Here is a 20227-nt window from a genome sequence, read left to right as displayed (position 1 = left end):
TGAAAACAAATTTGAAAAGGACAGGGCAAAATGTTCACATCTGTTAAATCTGTGGATTGTGGTTACTTATGTGTTTATTATCCTCTGTATGCTTGAGATATTTCAACATTAAACATGTATAAGCTCAAAATATTGAAACAATGATTAAAAAAAAAAAGCAGAGACTCATCAACTTAACCAGTCTGAGGTAGTCTGTCACAAGGTTGTAAAAAATCAAGTCAGAATCTAACTACAAATCACACTTCACTTCAGACAGCTTTCCAGAATGGACTGTCTGCTTCCCTTGAACACGAGACACAGCTCTAGAGAGAATATGGGAAACAAAGGGGCTCTGTCAGAACTGCAAGCTGAGTGAAGAATCCAAATTGCATCTCGAAGCAGGAGGGCTTCACTGAGGCATGACACATCCTTCTCACTCGTTGAGGAAATGACCTCTGTTGAGAAAACTGGCTGACTGGCTGTTTGAAACCACTGACTAACATGAGGTACAAAACAACACTGTTTTTGTATTATTAAAAGGCATGACATAGTTGAATGCCTCTTGCAGACCGAGCAGTTAGAATAAACTATTCAGTGGCCAGCAGTGGCAATTTTCATTTTAAGCTGTACTTATGAAATAACAGTTGTGTAGGTCTTATTACATTTACTGGACAAATTAAAATACGAGAATGGCACCTGACACGGCCATGTGCCTACCAAGTTTATATCTGACAATTCCAAAATTGAGATAACCCTGCCCTCTGTTCCATATAGTCCTTTACTTAAAATAAAGGCTACCTTTATAAGTAAATAAGTATCTGTCTGTTTTAGGTTGAATCTGCGGGGGGCAACTTGCGACTTTTGTTTTAGAGTCGTATTTACATTATCAGTCAAACGCAATCATCTCCAATAGATTGTGACTTATTACATAATATATTTGATTAAAAGAAGAGTCAGATTTCACTTGTTTTTGCAATTCCCTCTTTCCTGACACAAGTGAAAAGTTGGGGAGCAAGACTGCTCCAATGAGGCACCTTAACTGGCTCAGCTTCACTAGATGTGGAAGGAGATGTGGACCTTGACTGGATGTTAACCTTGACGTTCGGATTCCGTACATATGTGTTCTCAACAGGATCAGTCTAGGAAGATAAGTCGGGAAAAACAAAAACCCAAGAAATCACTTTCAAACAATGTGCAGCTCTTAGCAAATTTCTGTAAGGCATAATCATGATAACATTTCTTGAGAAGAGGAAAACAAATTTCAGTTTGAATATTCACCTTCGGGATGTGTCATCATACAAAAGCATAACCGCTAGCTTTAATGTAAACAAAGATAAAGACAACAGTTAACAAAATGCTCCCATCTTCACTGCCGGTCTCCGACTTTGAGCACTGGTCTCTAATACATGTTCTTGACTTGTATTGCACAAACGAAATCATACGTGTGAATTAAGTGCAGAGTACTTAACAGAGTATGTGCTGCAGATTAGAGATAATTCTGTCCTTCATAAGAAGGAAATTGGGTCATCTACCAGGCATTACTTGAAAGTAAAAGAAACTAATTTATCAGTTTTGTGTTGGCTGATGGTAACACCACTTTTATTCTGCAGCAGTAGAAATACCAGCACTTATATTCAGTTGTGCCCTTTTAACCAAGTATTTTTAGAAACTCAAAATGCTTGGGGTTAAAACTTAGCATTAAAGATCTTATGGAGCATACCAATCGATGATATATTCAGTTTGGCAATTTTCAAAATTACCAGGATTGCATTTTTGAAATGAAGGGCAATGAAAGCAATTTTGAAAAGAGGTTGGGGAATTTGTTTCAACTGTATTGTACAGCAAGAACAATGCTTAGATCAGAAGCTACAATTCAATAAAATGAACAATCAGCTTAAGGATTTTAAATAGGTACTTAAAATATTTTTTTCTTTTCCTTTACTATATTATGGTTACTCTTTTAGGGACAGGCTAGTGAGCTGGCTAACCCTGCAGGAGTCCTCTGCTGGGCACAGGCAGGTTTTCTGGCAAACCACAAGGCAAGACTTTGGTGGGGATGACTCACATGGCTCCCAACCAGGCCTTAAACCTTTAGTTACTGCGCTCAGGGGACGTGGGGAGAAGAAGGGTCTCCAGGAGGGCATCTAAGGAACTTGGAGCAGCAGCTATGTACCATCAGCTAGGAAGGTATTTCAATATTTTAAAAACTGGAACACCTGAGCTGAAGCATACCAGCTGTATGTCCGCTCTGAAGTGTGCAATGTGGCTGATTTCAGAAAACTAGTACAGCTTATGAAGTGGGAGAGCCAGGCCCGAATCCCACTCCTTGACTTCAAATCCAGTATTATTTTTGTGGTACCAGAGGCATCTCCACAGTAAAGGTACTCATAGCAATTTAATAGTCATGGAGAATGAGTTACATGATCTCTTTTCCTGACAGTGAACTCTGATCACGAACAGGAGAGTGAAAAAAAGAAGAAACTGAGACTCTAAGACAAGTTTTGCCCAGTTCACAATTTTACGCAGGGAGAGTCATAGAGAAGGTACTCCTTTTAAATTATTAATCTGGAATATAAATCTGGGCTGGAGATAGGGCAGAAAGATCCTACTTTCTAGAAATCCTCCTTCTAGTTTCCATACAATTACATAAACTGCAAGCTGAATAAGAGGGGAGGGGGTTCAGTTAAAATGGAATTGATAAGCAAAGCAGTCCTGATGCATTTTACACTAATAAGAACGTAAAATGACCCCAAATAATCAAGTTAAGTAGCTCATAAATTTCTCAAGAAGTGTCCAAGTAGGGGATTTGCTAAGTGCAAAAAACTGGGTCATTTTAATAAAATTTAAGTTTCTGATCTGTCACACAAAAGCCTGTAGCCCATAGCTTGAAAGAGATAAAAGCAGAAGTTTCTGTGCAAAGGATAATGCTGTGAATGGGACTGGACAGCTAATATAGTGGCTTTCTGCCTCTGGCCCAATTACTTTAAAGATATTCAAAAATGAGAAAGGCAGGAGCTTGCTGTGTTCAGGAGTACAGGCTGACAACTGAAAAGCAGATCTGCTCTTTGAGCCCCATGAACACACGCTGGCCAGAGGTGAGCATGCGGTTTGATTACCTCTACTTTCTTGCAATGACATTAGAACACGCTGCCTTAAGACATTTTGTCAGCACGTGCCCTGCTGGGAGGTGTACATCATGGAAATCATCACCCCTAAAAATCGACCCCACCCCTTGCCCCCACCCCATAGTTGGTTCTTCAAACATTCACCATCATGTTTCACGACCCTATGAAAACTGTGACATGATGACAGTGTGATACTAAACAAAGGGAAAAATACACCATCAAAGTTTAATCCTTGATTACAGAAATTAGTGACTCTTAAAGAACTCTCGAGGCTTTAAATACATACCTCTCGGCCCTTCTTTAGAATTACTGTCATTTATGAAAAGTCTGTTTCTCCTAACAAGTTTTTAACTCATAAATAAAAAAAACAACAGGAATGAGAATAGATTTTAAAATGATTTTCTTAGCTGCATGAGGTAAAACCGGTTATTCAAAAGAGGAAACATTTAGATTTAAAAACCAACCCAATACCAATTCTAATAAAATAGAATAATAAAAATTAGCATACCAGCTTCTTGGAACTATATGCTCTTAAAATAAATTCCAGAGATTAAACAAAATCAGGTAGTTTTTGTTAAAACAAATTAACAGTAAGTAAAAATATTTGAGTAATATTTTGAGATGGCATTGAGTATATTTAAAAAGTGGAACTATGCCATTTATGATGATACTCTGATTTTTAAAAAAACCATGAATGCATAAGTGAAGTTTAAAAATTACCACTTTATTTCTCAAAAGTGTGTTTCTTAGAAAGACAAGGAACAAAGTTTGGTAAAGATGAATAAAACTCATGGCAATAACGTTTTGAATATTGAATTAACAAACTTTTTCCCACGTCTTCTAAAAGCTGTTAGAAGCTAATACCTGTTAGATTAATAGATTTACATATTTCATTTCCTTTCTGGATTACTGCCAGTGTAAACAATAACTCAAAAGAGGTTTAATAGGAAGAATAAGAAAAATATAATACCACTTACATATTTTCTAATTCAAAGTGTTAATTACCACCAGCAGGACTGGTTTTTCAAGATGTTATTAATTTTATCTATAATTACATGCTTACTGATACATTTATAATTAAGGACTTATTCTATCCACTAAAAAGCAATTAATTTTACTGAACTTTCAGAATACTCAATAACTATAAGCCAGACTTTGCAGACAGCCTAAAGTTAACTTAATAGTTAATTGTCAATGATTCAGATATAACATGGCAGCAAAGCATCTAATTAATAGCATATCAATTATGTTTACCTTCCAAACCTTTATCGTGGTTATAATACAGTCATTAATAGTATACTTAAACCATGGAAGTTAAATTCTTTGTGTTTTGAAAAACTATATAGCATTAAATGTAAGCAATGACTTGAATTAATAATGCAGGAAAAGCTGATAAACATGATATACATCCATAGCAGAGATATCACAATTCAATAATTGCATTTATCATTGTAGAAAGAATGATAAAAAGGAGAAAATAGTGAAAAGTAATACATAGCTAGTATTAATTGGATAGTACCTTCTGATAATATCTGGAGGAAGATCTTGGAAACAAATCTTAACTGAACAGTATAAGCAATTCACTCAATATTTCTAAGCTGCAATCTACTGAGAAAGATGAGGAATATCTTTATATGTAAATGTGATTTTTTTCTATTTCCTGGTTAACTAATTCTTTTTTCTAAGTAAACCTACGTCAAGGAGTTATTCTGATGAATAGGCATTAGAAACATCTACTACACTCCAATGTCATTTTTACCTACTGCTCTACTCTTCAGGGAAAAAAAAAGAAAAACTGAATGAGTATCAGCAGTATCATCCACAATACATAACACTGTCATGCAAAAAGTCTATAATGTTTCCTGAATCTATTAGGATTTCCCTACTGAGTGATCCACAAAATTTATTTCTAGAGTAGTGCAGTAAAATAGAAAAGTTTTCTTTCCCCCTAGGATCAGATCTGAGTTTTAGGTGAACTCCTCAAATTATGCAGTATGGTTTTCTGATAAATAATAAAAACAACTACAACAACTCATCTTGAACATGTATCAATGGGCCTTTTCTACTCCAAAAATAATTATAGATTTGAAAAATACAAGAAGCAAAACATTCTCATAAGAAACCTGGTTTTAAAGTAAAAGATACCAAGATTTGATACAGATTAGATATAGGTTTTTAAAAAAGCTTACATCTAACATGTTGTTTGGTATTTGTAAATACAAAACTCTAAATTAACCAAAAAAATACAATTATCATCAATTATCTTTACCCGTTAGCTAGAAGTATTTTGGAAACAAAGTGGCAAGTAATCCAATTTTTTGTATTAAAGAAACACTTCAAAACCTCAACGTTTCACTGATATAATTTTTTCTGTTAACTGAGCTTATGATAAAAAACAGTGTTAGGGAAATACTGTATCATTTGGAAAACAGCAAATCTAATATTTTATCATCCTAAAACAAATAATAAATAAATCACTGAAGGTTACGACTAGTAAGTGCAATCTTACTAATTACAAATAATATAACTTGTTACTCTTTCTGAAAATTTCTCCTTATTTTCAATATATCGACTTGAAAATCTACTCTGGAGAATTTACAAATGTTCTCAGAAAACATAAAAGAAACTTAAGTTACACGTTGACTATTTATAATCTCTCTTCCAAACTCTAAAGGAATAATCTAAAATGAGACACTTAATGTTTCTCACTATTAATGAAAACACTGTGGACCTTTCCATAACCATTTATATTTGGGCATTAATGATAATATTAATAACAAATCTTTTTCGTGCTATGCCTAACTGAATAACACCACTTAAAAATAACATATTCAAATTGTAAATGGAAACTTATAGTGGACTGGAAATAAAAACACAGCAAACCTTGAACAGTGAAACCTCACTTATAGGACGTGTAAGAATCCTAAGAATTTTAAGTTTATAAAAGTACTACTTACTGCCTGTCTGAAAACACAGTATATAGCCCAACTATATGTCACTGTTGGATTCAAGGCCACTGTTAGGAATGGTAACCGTCTCTGTCCTATTGTAACACACTGCCGTCTCCCAGGACTATCAAGGCCCTCAACTATAGCCAGGGAGATGCTTCTCTGTACCTGCTGAATAGCTGTTGATTCTCCACTCCGCTCCCTCATAGACATCACCACTTTCCAGAGGCAGTTTTTTAACTTGTCAGATACATAACCAAGGAAAAATTGAAACAAGCCTGGAAAGCAGGTTATCAAGCCTATCACATCTGCACTTAAAAAAATCATATACACGTCAAGAGACTCTGGTTAAGTGCAGCTTATTCATATCCTATAGAATGAAGATATAGACTGAATAGTATTTCCCTCAAAAATTTTTCCTTATATCAAGATTCACAGAGGTGCTCTGGGAGGCCAAGGCCCCTAGAAGTCCACAAGGCAAGTGAGATATAATTAATCTCTATTTAACCAGAAAAATAAAATCTCTCTTAATTATAACCGTATTAAAAAAAAAAAAACTCGTTAAAAATTCACTCAATTCACAGGCTGACGATTTGAACCCTAATATAATTGCGCACACAACATTTTGGTCTTCCTTCCTAGAGGTTACAGGGTATACTTAACACATACTCAGTTTAATCTGATAAGTCCAAGCACCCAACAGTTTTAACTCTCTAAATAACAAAATAATAAATAAAAAAATCAGTTGAACCAGCAGTCTTTTCAAAAGTGTCATTAATCAATGAGATATTAAAGTCATAGTTCTATGACTTTATCAAATACCACTGGTATTTGACCTGCTTATTCATTATTAAACAGGAGTTTGGAAATATGTGCTATGTAAGGGTTCATCATGTTTATTTTGCCATCAATGCAGCACGACATCTGAAAGATAAGAGCACAGGAAGCAGTGAGGCACCCTACTGCTCCCCATGCTCCCTGTAAACCAGATTATTCCATGATCTATCTAGCCCTTTCCAAGTCAGAATTCTGGATTTAAGGTGTGGATTAATCCAGTGATTATGAAGCTGAAAATTTATAAGCTTTTATCTACCACAGAAGTTCCTTTTTAATATTACTATTTTACATCGCATATGAAAACCAGAGCAGACATCAGCTAGCCCACTGCTTCTCAACTAGGGGGTGTGTATGTTGTGTATCTTGATGTTGGGGTGGATGCTGGTTTAGGAAATTTGAGATCTTTCCACAAATACATGCCCCATTCTGAGCATATAAGAAAACTGCAGGATAGAGATAATGGCTGGCCCATTCAGTACTGAGAAACACTGAGCTAGCATCAGCATAGGATGTTGCTTATAGTTTGTTATCAATACATATATAAAGTGTCATGGTATTTTTAAATATCTTGGAAATTGGGCGCCTGGGTGGCTCAGTTGGTTAAGCAACTGCTTTTGGCTCAGGTCATGATTCTGGAGTCCCTGGATCGAGTCCCGCATCGGGCTCCCTGCTCAGCGGGGAGTCTGCTTCTCCCTCTGATCCTCCCCCTCTCATGCTCTCTGTCTCCCATTCTCTCTCTCAGATAAATAAATAAAAAATCTTAAAAAAAAAAAATAAATATCTTGGAAATACCTTAGAATATAAACTATTATTAATATTATTGCCTCAAATCTATAAACATATTTAGGGATATTCCTCTGAAATACATTAAATAATCAAAGATTTCTGCAAAACTGATTTACATAAAATTATAGTCAGTAAGATCTATAAGTTGTCCCAAATTCTTTTGAATTCTGCATAATATGAATCATCAAGGTTTTTTTCCACATAATTAAAATCTCTAGGAAATCTCTAATATTTGCTTATATCAGATTCTTATTTAGAAACTCATTTACTTTGTAGGCGATCAATTTGGAAAGCATATGTTAGGATCACTTTTTTCCCCTAGTAAAAATTAAAATAAAGATACCTTATAATTTTAGTAGTTTGGTTACTGAAATTTATACAAACATTCCTAAAGCTTTACGGCCAAAGCCAAAACAAGAAAAGAAAAAGCAAAAAGAAAATGCAGAAAGGCAGAGTAGCGACAGCAGGGCCAGCAGCACACAGCATGCAGCAGAGGTGAGAGTACATCGCGGAGACGTTAGCGTGTTCCGCAACCACAGGCAAGAAGGGGAAGAGACAGGGTGGAGGGCATGGGGTGGGGACACATAGTGCAGTAGTTTCTTACACGTCTGCCTTTGCTAGCTGGAGTACAGGACGGAGAGCGCTTCAACAAAGAAAGGAGAATACTGCACGTTACAAATATTCACACACGACTCTCGAAGGCTACCACTGTATTAACAGACAAAGTATATCAACATACACATAAAGACACATTTTCTGATAGGTATTTTCAGGAAAAACTGGAGGATAGGACAGTAAAGAAATTGTTGCTCAGACTCGGTCTATGATGACTCATGGGACCCCACGCAAACAGTGACCCACGAAATAATGCTCCATCAAGTGATGGACAATCTCTTTTCTGCAGAGGTTGGTAGTAACAACTGGAAATGTGAGAACAAAAATGATCCAAATAATTCTGATTTAGTGCTGGGTAATAGTTAATAAAATACTTAATCAGTCTTTTACCTACCAAATTCTTACTATTTCCAAAGATGATGCTTTTAAATGATAAAAGCTAACTTAGGCCTTCAGAATTACTGATAATGAATGAAAACAAAAAGTTACTTCAACAATACTGTCCATCCTGACTAGACATTAGGCTTAAGTCAAGAAGGACCTTCACCTTTCGGACATTAAAGATTAAGTAATTAGGGAAAAGCAGCAATAACAATAAGTAGGTAATAACTGTACTGAAATATCTCCCAAGTCTCTGGAACTTGGTGATGCGTGAACAGCAGAGTTTTATAAATATAAACTGTATCTGCCTCTGGCAATTCCCTATATTCAACAGAACCTACCATCTACTGAGGGTTTGCAATAGGTCAGGTTTTTATTTTTTATTTTTTTTAATAGGTCAGGTTTTTAAAAGACACAGAAGATGTGCCATTCACAGACTGGTGGGGAAGACACCATGCCACCCACAGTGTGACAAATGCTGTGACAGAGGTTAGCTGCAGAGTTCTCCGGGAAGCTGGGGGGCGAGGTGTGTGAGGGACGTACAAGATTTGTAGGGGGACCTAGAGAGGGAATTTATAAACTGAACTACAGGAGCTACAGAGCTCAGAGGAAATGGAAGGATAAGAAACATCCTTCCAGGTGATCAGTGTTATTTGTACAACTCTGGCACACTAGTAAACAGGAACTTTTATTTCTTTTTAGGCGACTTGGAAGGCAGATGACCTGAACACGGTGTCCCAGAGAGTTAATGGCAAACCAGGATTAGAAGGCCTGCAGGTTCCTAAGGAAGTTTTTGTGTCTTCGTCCAGTCATTCCTGTTGCTTTAGGCAGAACTCCCCCTCCCTAACCACGTGCTGCCTGCCTAGCACGCACTCGTCTTCCTCAGCATCTCTTACTCTGTGGGCCATACCCGTCCCTCCGTGAGGACCGGCTCAGCCATCGGTTCTTTCAGAAAGCCTTTTGGCAGCCTTCTAGTTCGGTCAGGTAGCTCTCCTTTATACTCCCATGATAGACAGTCCATATCTTTTATTATTGTGCTGCTCCCAATTGTGTTATAATTATTTATTTACATGTGTGGTTTTTCCATCAGATTCAGATCCTTAAAGATCTGGAATACGCTTATCATAAAGCCTCTATAAAATTCTTAATAAATACTGAATGAATCCTTCTGACAGTCTGCAATACTTACCTCATTTTTTTTTTTTTTATGGCATTTATCACTTTCTATACGGCACAGTATATAACTATGGATTTATTTTCTCTAACAGTAAAATAAGTGTTTTGAGGCCTACTTCTACATCTGATTGATCTTAGCAGCTACCATTGTGCAAAGTAGAGTACTACATGTGTAGGAAGTGCTGAGATGTTTAATACAGAGAAACCTTTACTTTTTGGCTATCCCTATACTTCTAGACCAGAGTCAGGAATGTGCTGAAACCATGAAAAAAAAGCATGACTAGCTCAAAGTAAATATATTGCCACTATGCTAAAAACAAGTCAACATGTCTCTCAAAACCATCCTTGCATATGAAGGACAACACAGTGTACAGCTGGCACTGTACAAATGGAATTGGGGGAACACACATGGCACACACTTTCCCCTTTACACACACTCTCATAACCATGGTTTTCTACTAACAGTAGAAACTGGTCTCACAGTACATGCTGGTCTCACAGTACACGCTGGGAAGCAGGATGTTGTCTTCATATACCATTTAAAACTGTGCATTTTATATCTGGTATAAAACTGCCACCATAAATTTCAGGCTGATTATGGAAGTAAGCACATGGGCAGAAACCAAAAGAATTTATCTTACAGACACATAATTTGGCAAATAGATTTTAAGATTCAGTTAATGAGTTCCAAAGGTCTTTTAAAGTAAGATATTGAAGAGTAAAAGACTAGGTAGTCATGGTTCTTTCTCTCTAGATTGTCTAAACTATTAGGATATATGATATACAATAAAAAACATATCTTATATATAAAATAATACATAATGCTGCCTAACCTAGGGAAGGACTGCATATGACAATCTTCTGAAATGGGAGAGTTTCGAGTTGGGTTGTATTTAATATGTGGATGGAAGATTTTTTAAAAAAGAAAGAGGAAATATCAAGAATGCCATAATTTATTGGATTTAGGCCTGGTTTGGGTCACAGGATTGAAAGATCTTTATAATGTATGTTTTGAAATTCTGTCTTCCACTGATTCTCCCGAATGATCAATCTTCCCCAGGTACAGCTACCCAATGCTGCCAAACCTCAGATTTCTGTGATGGGTTATGATAGATTATGAAAGAAGCCAAGGGAGAGAGACCAGCTAAAAGCAAGAGATGAGGGAAGGAAGCTAGGAGCCAGGACTGAAATTAAATATTTTAGGACATCTTAGCAAGATTTTACCATGAAATCAAACAAGGAGTGGAACTTGGCCTGCCAATACTCTCAGACTACTTGCTTCTTGTCATACGCCAGGATACAAGAAAACAGTATTAGGAAGACCAGACAGTTGGACTATTGGGATAACTCTATTCCTTGATGTCTGACCTTTTTATTCCACACCTTTAATTGTGGTTTACTCTTTCCTCAGTACACTAGAATAAGCCTCCAGAAAGCAAGCTGGCATACTCTCACTTGCCAGGTTCTCCCAGTTTTTGTGAATTTGGCCTGAATGAACAGAGTGTAGAATTGTAATTTAAATAAAACTCAAAACTTACCTGTCATAGATTTAATAAGTGACAATATGTTAATAAATGACAGTATGTTTACCAAATATAAAGAACAAGTAGTTCATTTATATGACTATAATTAGTATGACCTTTAGTACAGTCAAGCCAAGTATTTTGGGGGCTCAATTGAAAAGAAGAAAATGAACGGAACAGGATGGGAAGTTTGCAAGCTGGTCTGATCATCCCTGGACTTCTGGCCACTGGGATGCAGGGAACAGATCAGGGAGAGCCTGAGCTGCTGAGCTCCACCTGCCCCTCACCCTGTTTGGTGACACAGAGCCACCCCCAGGCAGTCTAGGAAGCAACAGGGCGTGTGGGGCTGAGAGAAAAGACGAGGTCAAGAGGAAATGATTTCCACAGCAGAAGGACCCTGGTGTCCGTTTCACTGCTGTCACTGGTGTCTCACCATGTGTGGGAATGCCTGACCCAAGAGACAAAGTGGTCAGAGTGACGTCAGTTTGCCATGAACTAAAACCCCCTCTTATCTGCCCTAAACAGTGTCATCCATAACCCTGTTGCCACCCCTTCCCTATTCCTCCAAAGACTGAGAATTCTAAAACTTTACTAATGGGGGAGAAAACGATCCAGTCTACTAATGGGAGAATGCTGTGATCAACAACGGTTACAACCACTGGACTGAGTATTTTTCTTTGGTGCTTTTCTCTCTCAGAAGCCTACGATTCTACATGGAGAAAAGCCCAACTACCCGAGTTGTCCTGAATTACAGAAGCAGGGTGCTGAGAATGCCTTCCACTTCGCCTGAGTCGGGGGCAAGGAAGGGACCTGGGTCACTTACACTGCTCTCCTGTCAAGGCTGCTCTTGCTGAAAACTTGACTCACACAGAATTGTCTAAACTGTGCAACTTAAAAGGAAGGCCTATGGCTCCAAATGTGTTCCCATATTGCCAGAAATTCTGGCATTCACTTGAATTTTGAACAGGCAAAATACACTGAGAAAAAACTGGAGGTGGGAGAGCGATTCTGGGCACTATTTTATGTAAAAAGAATTATTGTGTTAATAGGCCCACATGGGAGGGTTAAGGAATAAAGTAAAGGGTCATTTTTGAGGAGGGGAGGTGCTAGTGATACGGTTCTAGAGAATCAGAGGGCAGTATGAGGTCACTAGGCCACAGGAAACAAATGAGGAAGATCCATGGTGTACGGACACCAAAGAATGTTTCATTTCTGCAATCTTGCTGAATCACTGGCTTTATCCCTTACTAAACCTACAAGTTCCTGCTGCGACTCAAATTCTAGGTCTTCAATGTCATCTATTTCTCTTCTATTTCTAGGAGATAAAATTAGAAAAGAATGATCAGAGGATGTGTTGTATGCATTAGTTAAGGGTTACAATCCGCTCACTATGGGGGGCAGTCACGCACAACACTCTTAACTAGTTTTGGCACAAAGAACAATCAAGATTGATTCTATTCCTTAAGCTTCCAAATGCCTAAGAGAAAGGAAGCAACAGAAGTTTGGTTCATACTAAGTATTCTGGACACCAAACACAAGCATGCCAAGGACTGAATACCATTTTTCAAAACATCACTCTACTCTGGCTTTGAGATGAACTGAATGGTAACTCTGGGAAGAGTGGTCATAGTTATCAACTACAGAGGTTTATGCCATAAAATATGAAGTAAGAATACAAACTATTTTTTTTAAACAGGAGCTTACTTCCTTCTCCCTGACATGCAAGCCTCACTGTGCAGCGGTCTTGGGGCTGGACAATTTGCGGGGGGAGTGCAGTGACTTGGATTGGTGGGGGCTGGGGGGGCAGAAGGCGAGCAGAAGGCCAAGGAAACATTTAAGTCACACTGGATTCCTGGACGAGAAAGGAAGCTAAAGGGAATGCAGGAAGGGAGGTGAATGGCCTATTACGAGTAAGGAAACAGTAACCAGTGTTACTGAGGGCTCTACACACTTTGTTTCTTTAAATTCTCAAACAACCTCTGAGGCAGTACCACTATTATTATCCTTGTTCTTCTGATGAGGAAACTGGGGCTTACCTAACAGAAAAGTTAGGGAACATGATCCCAATCATACACCCAGAAAGTGGTAGAGGCAGCAAATCTGAGCCCCCTTGTGCGCTTAACCAATAAACTGGAAGAAGAGAACTCAGGAAGCAAACGAGGGAAAAACCAGGTTTTTTAAGAGCTGGAGCCCGATTCATAAAGATTCAGCCTGTGTGAACTCAACTCCTTTTCCCTTTATGATAGGAGTTTCTTTGTGCTGGTTTGAAATTAAGTGTTATGTCTGAACTGCACTTAGGCTGAGTGCTAGTGGGTGATGGACAAGAAAGGTCCTCCTGGAGGAAAGTGAGAGTGGGAGGCTTCTTCACTACAGCTGGGTGGTGGCTGAGAGAGCAGTGACAAGGCGGGTGTGGGATGGCGCGCATTCCTGCAGCCCTTGGGCCGAGTAGAATGAACCTATCTGTTAAAATACACACGACTTCTAGGTTTTACATTCAGAGCTTTTTGTGGGAGGAAAGGGGATGTAGAGAAGAGTTTGTTAGGAAAAAAAAAAAATGGAAATGGTTTTCTAGTGGAAGGAACAGTTAAAATAATTTATTCAAACTTCCTTCCCAATCTCTCTCAAATGAATGATGTTTCTATGGACATACTGTATTGAATATTTTAGTACAGTGAAACATACAGTAGATTATAATGTGAAATACTATTGTACTCAAGAGAACTCAAGAGAGTTCTCTTTTTATTGCCCTGTAGAATTAACTAGAACAACTGTCTCAAGAATAATGGAATAGTTTCCATTCAGAATGGACTTGGGTATAATATTTCAAAGACAAAAAAAAATAACTTGAAAAAATTTTTTAAAATCTAGATCAAGAGTTTTCTTTAGTGGACAATTATGCGAAATACTTTTCTGAATATAAGAATTATGTTTAACAAAACACAAAAAATAAGACCTACAAAAATTTCCCTGGTTGAAAAACCAGTGCTATGTAGAACATTTGCATTTGAATCCATTTTATTTTCCAGTTTCTAGAAAGGTTAAATGTTCAACATGATAAGGATTTTTGTGCCATTTAATGTGGAATAGAGAGAATGCATACATCTGGTATTTTAGTAAGGAGAATGAACAATATACATTAGGGACTTCTAAGTTATCAAATGGATAGAATTAATTTAGGAGAGAAAATGGTAGTGCAGTCAATTTATAGTGCATGTAGCATATACATATGTTAACGAAAATCACTTTCCACATTACAGGTGAAATTCTGTCAGCATTAAAAACTGATTTGTACTCAGTCATTATGTCACAGTAAAATCTATTGAAAGATTTAATAAAACGTATCACTTTTTTCTGATTTTACCACCAGAAGTTTACTTCTGAGAAATAAAATAGCAAAGTGCCGAAAACGGGAATGTCAAATAGAAATCACAATGAAAAATAAAAATGAGCATTTTTATATACATATCTACATAGTGACAATAATCAAATAAACATTCCAATCTTCAGAATTATTGCAAAGAAAGGAAATACAGATGCTCTGATGGCCAAAGCATTTTTCAAAGTACATTTTCACTTTCTGATGTTTAATAAAGATAAACTCTTCATTATATTTCAGGTAAGAAAGAAGTTAATTTTGTCTCATAAATAAATTACCAGGTGTGATATTTCTAAAACTGACTGCATTACTGGGCAAAATTCTTCAATTCAATTCACTGATGTCTTTTACTGAAGGATGCATTGGTTTGAAAATCAAAGACTTACGTCATCCAAAAAATCAATCAGTGAAGATGAGGAAGAAGAAAAGGAATCCTATTTAATGAATACAGCAATAAGAAATAGAAAATATGGATGAAGCAATTTAATACGAACAAATAATAAATCAAAAATTTTGTAAAACAATTGAAAGGCAAATGACATTAATTCAAATAAATAAATGAGAAAAGCAGTCATTGGCATCATTTCTCAAGAAACTTAGAAATCTATTAATTTTTAAAGCGTGGTTCTTTTTCCCTTTCCCAAAGAAATGAAATACAATGCACACATTGTGCCCAAAATGTAATAAAATGAAGCGCACAGTAAATCATTAATAATCAAATTAAATGAAGCACTTTAGAAGGGTCACAATTAAAAGTGAGCAGTTCCCACTGGAATGTAACCTCTCTGAGAACAGGACTTGGTGAACTGGGTCACTATTCTATCTCCAGCACCTAGAACAGTGCTCCACACAGAGACTTGTGATTATTTGTTTAATAAAGATATAATCACTAACTTAAATCTTCTGGGACAAAAATATACTTTATATCATAAAATTGGTTTTTTTTTTTTCAGCAAAGAATTTAAGCACTAAAGAAGGACAGTCATAGAGTCACTATTTCCTTATTATGGAATATACTGCCTAATACTTTCTATGTAATACTTTTAACAAAAAGTATTCCTATTGTTAACTTCTAAAATAATTGAACGGATTTGAAGCTAGACCCAGCATTGCCCTATTGTGAGTTTTGACCTTTTTCACTTTTTTTTTTTTTAATTGTGGCTCTGTGCTTGGGAGAAAAAAGGAAAGTGTCAAAATTCTTTCAAAAGTTTGGATTTGTTCTGCATTTACTGTTTCTCAGGGGAAGAGACAAAATTTCTTTTAAATCTTATGACTCTCACATTTTGACCTTTCTTAGATTTTTCTTAAATACAAATGTGATTACAGTTTCTATAAGAAAGCAGAACATGGGGTGCCTGGGTGGCTCAGTTGTAAGTGTCTGCCTTCGGCTCAGGTCATGATTGATCCCAGGGTTCTGGGATGGAGCCAAGCCCGTATCGGGCTCCCTGCTCTGCAGGGAGGAGCCTGCTTCTCCTTCTCCCACTCCCCCTGCTTGTGTTTCCTCTCTAGCTGTGTTTCTCTCTGTCAAATGAATAAATAAAATCTTTAAAAAATGCAGAACATACTCTTCTCTTAACATGTTTTTGTTTATATAAGATTCTAGGTCCTCTCATGTGGGAGGCAATAAAACAGTTTCATTGCAAATGAATTTTAAGTCACAAAGTGAATTTTAAATGGAATTCTTGAAAGGGAATTCCATTTAAATTCTTGAAAAGGAATTCCCTAAAGGGAATACTTGAAAAGTTTAATACTTACTTCAAATTGATCCAGAGCATCGGTAGGCGTATTCAAAAATGCCAAGAAAGAATGCTGTGAGTCTTGGTGCTCTATACCTAGAAGACAGCAGCAACTTTTTTTAAAACTAGAACAATTTAAACTAATTTTCATGGATAACGATTCCTGTCTGAATCTATTAAGAGCTGTTCACAAACTACCATATTTTAAAGCTGATCAATACTATTAACTCTACATATTTAAAAAAACTACATTAGTGTTTCTTGGAATATCACTTAACAGTTAAATCAGTCTCCATGACATACTTGTTTCCTGACTTGAGAACTTGAATTTCTTTCTTTTCCCACATAGCACATCAGAAGAAACACATTACATCTTGGTAGACTTGGGAGAATTTTAAAAACATGGTTATATCTGATTTTTCTAAGCTAATTTATCACCAAACAAGGTTTCTGTTTTGAAAAACTTTTAGCAAACATATAGTAAGCATTAATATAAATAATCTCTTATGATAATGTCGTGATAAAACAAATGTATTTAGTTATGAAAAAACTTTTGTCAAGGCCTCAATCTGATTTCAGGTATTGTTTTATTGACAGAATAAATCACTCATACCCTAGTTTTTCTCAGATGAAGTTATAAAAGCTGGTGCATATTTGTTAGCTATGGCATTAACTTCAAATGCATAATTTCCAAAATAATTCTTAAAATTTATATACAATGATAAATACAACCAAGCACATATTTTCGACTTCCACATCCTTAGGAAGTGACATTAACTCATTTGTATGGCTTTCCTACTACTCTCTAATAACTAACACCATGGATGCCAGATAAGGCACTATGTTCAGAAATTCATCCAGTCAATAAATATTTATTGAGAGCCTTGTGCCAAACCTTGTCTAGATACCAGGTCATATTAGTAAATGAGCAGAAAAAAAATCCTTGCCCTCACTATATTATATAAATACTATATTATATTATTTAAGTAGTATAGTACATTGTTACAACACAAAGTGAAATTTTATTATCTACAATGTTCTAAATCCAAATAAAAGCTATAGGTTAACATGCTTTCATAAAGCAATGTGATAAACTTAAGTTATTTCTTCTGCAAGTTTAGATCTATTCTAAAAGTGATGCAGTCAGTGACATGAGGCATGTTATAGTCAGTCACACTCTGCACTGGTCTCTCTTCTATTAAACTGCCTTTAGGGTTACAGATCCTCCAGGTCCTATATATTCTTTTTCCTCTACTCACTGAATAATGCAGCTCCCTTCCACTCTTCATGTTTGAAAACTGCTTAATTCTCAATTTAGTGTGAAGCCTTGTGCTCAGTGTGATTCCTAATTCACTTTTGCTGTTCCTTCCTTTCCTGTTCACTAGGAAATCGAACTGACAAAATTTTTTTGAATATCTACTACTTTTAGTGGTTTTTCATGTCAACTCCTTTATGTGATACCTTCTCTTTCCTCCACAATTTTATTTTTTTCTCCACAATTTTAAAAGCAGATACAGAGACCCAACCAGCTTGACATCACTGTGTGTCACAAGACTGAGGAATTACAGGGAAGCATCACATAATGTATGCATAACATAAAGCCATTAATTAGTTCACTATTCAGTCAGGAATACTGACTTTGTCAGGACAATGAATTTATCTACTTATTTATTTTTTAAAGTAGGTTCCACATCCAGCGTGGAGCCCAAGGCAGGGCTTGAACTCATGACCGTGAGATCAAGAGTCAGATGCTCAACTGACTGAGCCACCAAGGTGCCCCAGGACAAAGAATTTCTAATAACTGCATATAAGAGATCCCTTCATTGAGAAAAAAAACATTCTGAATTTGTTTTTATTAAATCTTCACATTCTTAATGACCACATTATGGAAACAAAGTTTAAGTAAAGTTCCTGTAATAGCTGCCATGCACTCTGAGTTACTTTTCACATTAATGGAAACATGCTCAGGTAATGCTTTCAAGAAAATGGGAATAAATCCTGAGAAATCCCTCAGGGTAAGCAGTTTAAGAATCAAACGTGGAAGAAAACAATGAAATGCCAGAACAGTTCATCACTGAATTGCTTTCTAATACGGGATTAGATTAATCTTTAGTTACTTCATACATTGTTTCCTCAACTACCCTGGAAGTGAATCCTACGACACTTGAAAAGAGTATAAAGTACACTATAAAAAGTATTTTTCCCCCCAGTCACAAAAACCTTATTTGTGAAATCATCCACGGCACTGAAAAAACAGTCCAATTTATGGCAAAATGAGTTTTTCTGTTACCATGAAATATTTAAACCATGTATATTAAGTACAACAAAATGACTGAAACCAGTCTAGTGAATGTGTGTGTCAAATATGCATATATATATATCCATCAGTGAGCGTCAGCGTGCTTCGTGTGAACAATTCTCTGACCTACATGTACGCGGATTCTTGGGTAATAAAATACATTCACAACAGAATAAGCCCTGATTGATGCAAAACACATTCTCATACCCTTTTCAGATCTAAGCTCTTCAGTGTCCTTTATCAGTTGTTCGATTTCTGAGAGTAGCTCCAAGTTCTTCTTCTCTGAATCTTTTAGTTTACTTCAATAAGGGAAAAAAAAAAAGAAAAATGTCATTATTTTTACTGCTAGTTAGTGAGCCATCCTACAGTACATAGTTGGAGCTTCCTGGTTTAAATGTCAGTCACATCAGGTCAGGGAAGTGCAAAGCCACTGCAGGAAAGACAAATCCCGCCGGTCATCTACTGTTATATAAATAAAATTTCACTGCAACACAGCCAGACTCATTCATTCACAGACTGTCTCTGGCTGCTTTCACACAATAGCACAGTTGAGTAGCCAGAGGTGATATGGCCCACAAAGCCGAAAATATTTAGTATCTGGCCTTGTATAGAAAAAGATGCTGACCTGGAGCTAAATGATTAGATTTTAAAATGTCATAAAATCAAAGGTTAAATTTAGGATTTTGTTAGACTCTTCCACAGAGAACCATGAAAGTGGAGCATTGTTATGAGTACATCTGTAGTTTCCAATTTCATTCAGTCTGGTTTATGAGCGAATGTGCAAATGCCTGTGTCCCAGGCACGGGAAGGTAGCTCATGCTCGTTCTACTTACAACACAGAGAACGACATTCAGTAGCTCTTTGTGTTAGGATCAACTCACATTCTCCAGAAAATGTTCTCTCAAAATTTCAATGTCATGCTATCACATTTAAGCAAAGCATACTTAATTTATGTCTGGATTATTTATAACAAGAGTTTATATTTCAGTGGGGTGCCAGGCAACCACCCTCTAATTGGATTCAAAACATTAATGATTACAGTTTAAGGACTAAGGCTTCACACCATTACAAACTGAAATTTATGGGACTATATTTCTTTTCATGATTGAATGCCTCTGGAACTCCGCTATTCCAGCACCAAATGGATTTTTCTATTTATATGTTGATTTGTAACACTAACTTTCTATTGTTCCTCTCTATCACCAATACTGACTTATTCTTGAACCATGGTTATATCCAATCCAATTAAGATTTTTATTTTATCACTTATTTATTCTACTGTTGTGATAAGGATTGAAGGAATGTATTTATCCAGTAATTGTCTCAGACTGTGGAGGATATACTTGTTTTAAAACATAAAAGAACATGAAGAAACAATTATAGAGAACCTTCATTGTAAAAGATCTATGGTAGAGGCCAGAATTCCCAGATGACTGTATTTTGTTC

General features: G+C 36.4%; 1 protein-coding gene across 10 annotated transcripts in view; it reads right to left on the bottom strand.

The window, feature by feature from the left end:
* The window catches only part of CDC42BPA (CDC42 binding protein kinase alpha), a 338932-nt gene that overhangs the window by 53784 nt on the left and 264921 nt on the right, over positions 1-20227 (bottom strand). For 4 of the 10 annotated variants that reach the window (XM_035011008.1, XM_035011003.1, XM_035011007.1 and 1 more), the window contains 2 exons: positions 18989-19080; positions 16502-16578 (listed from right to left, as the gene is read on the bottom strand). In XM_035011008.1, the coding sequence (XP_034866899.1) occupies positions 16502-16578; positions 18989-19080 (169 nt within the window). Of the gene's footprint in view, positions 1-1013; positions 1119-8279; positions 8319-16501; positions 16579-18988; positions 19081-20227 lie in introns of all 10 variants that reach the window. The other 6 variants (XM_035011000.1, XM_035011004.1, XM_035011010.1 and 3 more) reach the window with 3 other exon arrangements.

This window comes from Mirounga leonina, unplaced genomic scaffold (genome assembly GCF_011800145.1).
Source record: "Mirounga leonina isolate KUSES-001 unplaced genomic scaffold, KU_Mleo_1.0 Mir_154, whole genome shotgun sequence".
Taxonomy (NCBI): domain Eukaryota; kingdom Metazoa; phylum Chordata; class Mammalia; order Carnivora; family Phocidae; genus Mirounga; species Mirounga leonina.
The sequence above is the reverse complement of the archived record's forward strand: the minus strand, read 5'-3'. Positions and strand labels throughout refer to the sequence as shown.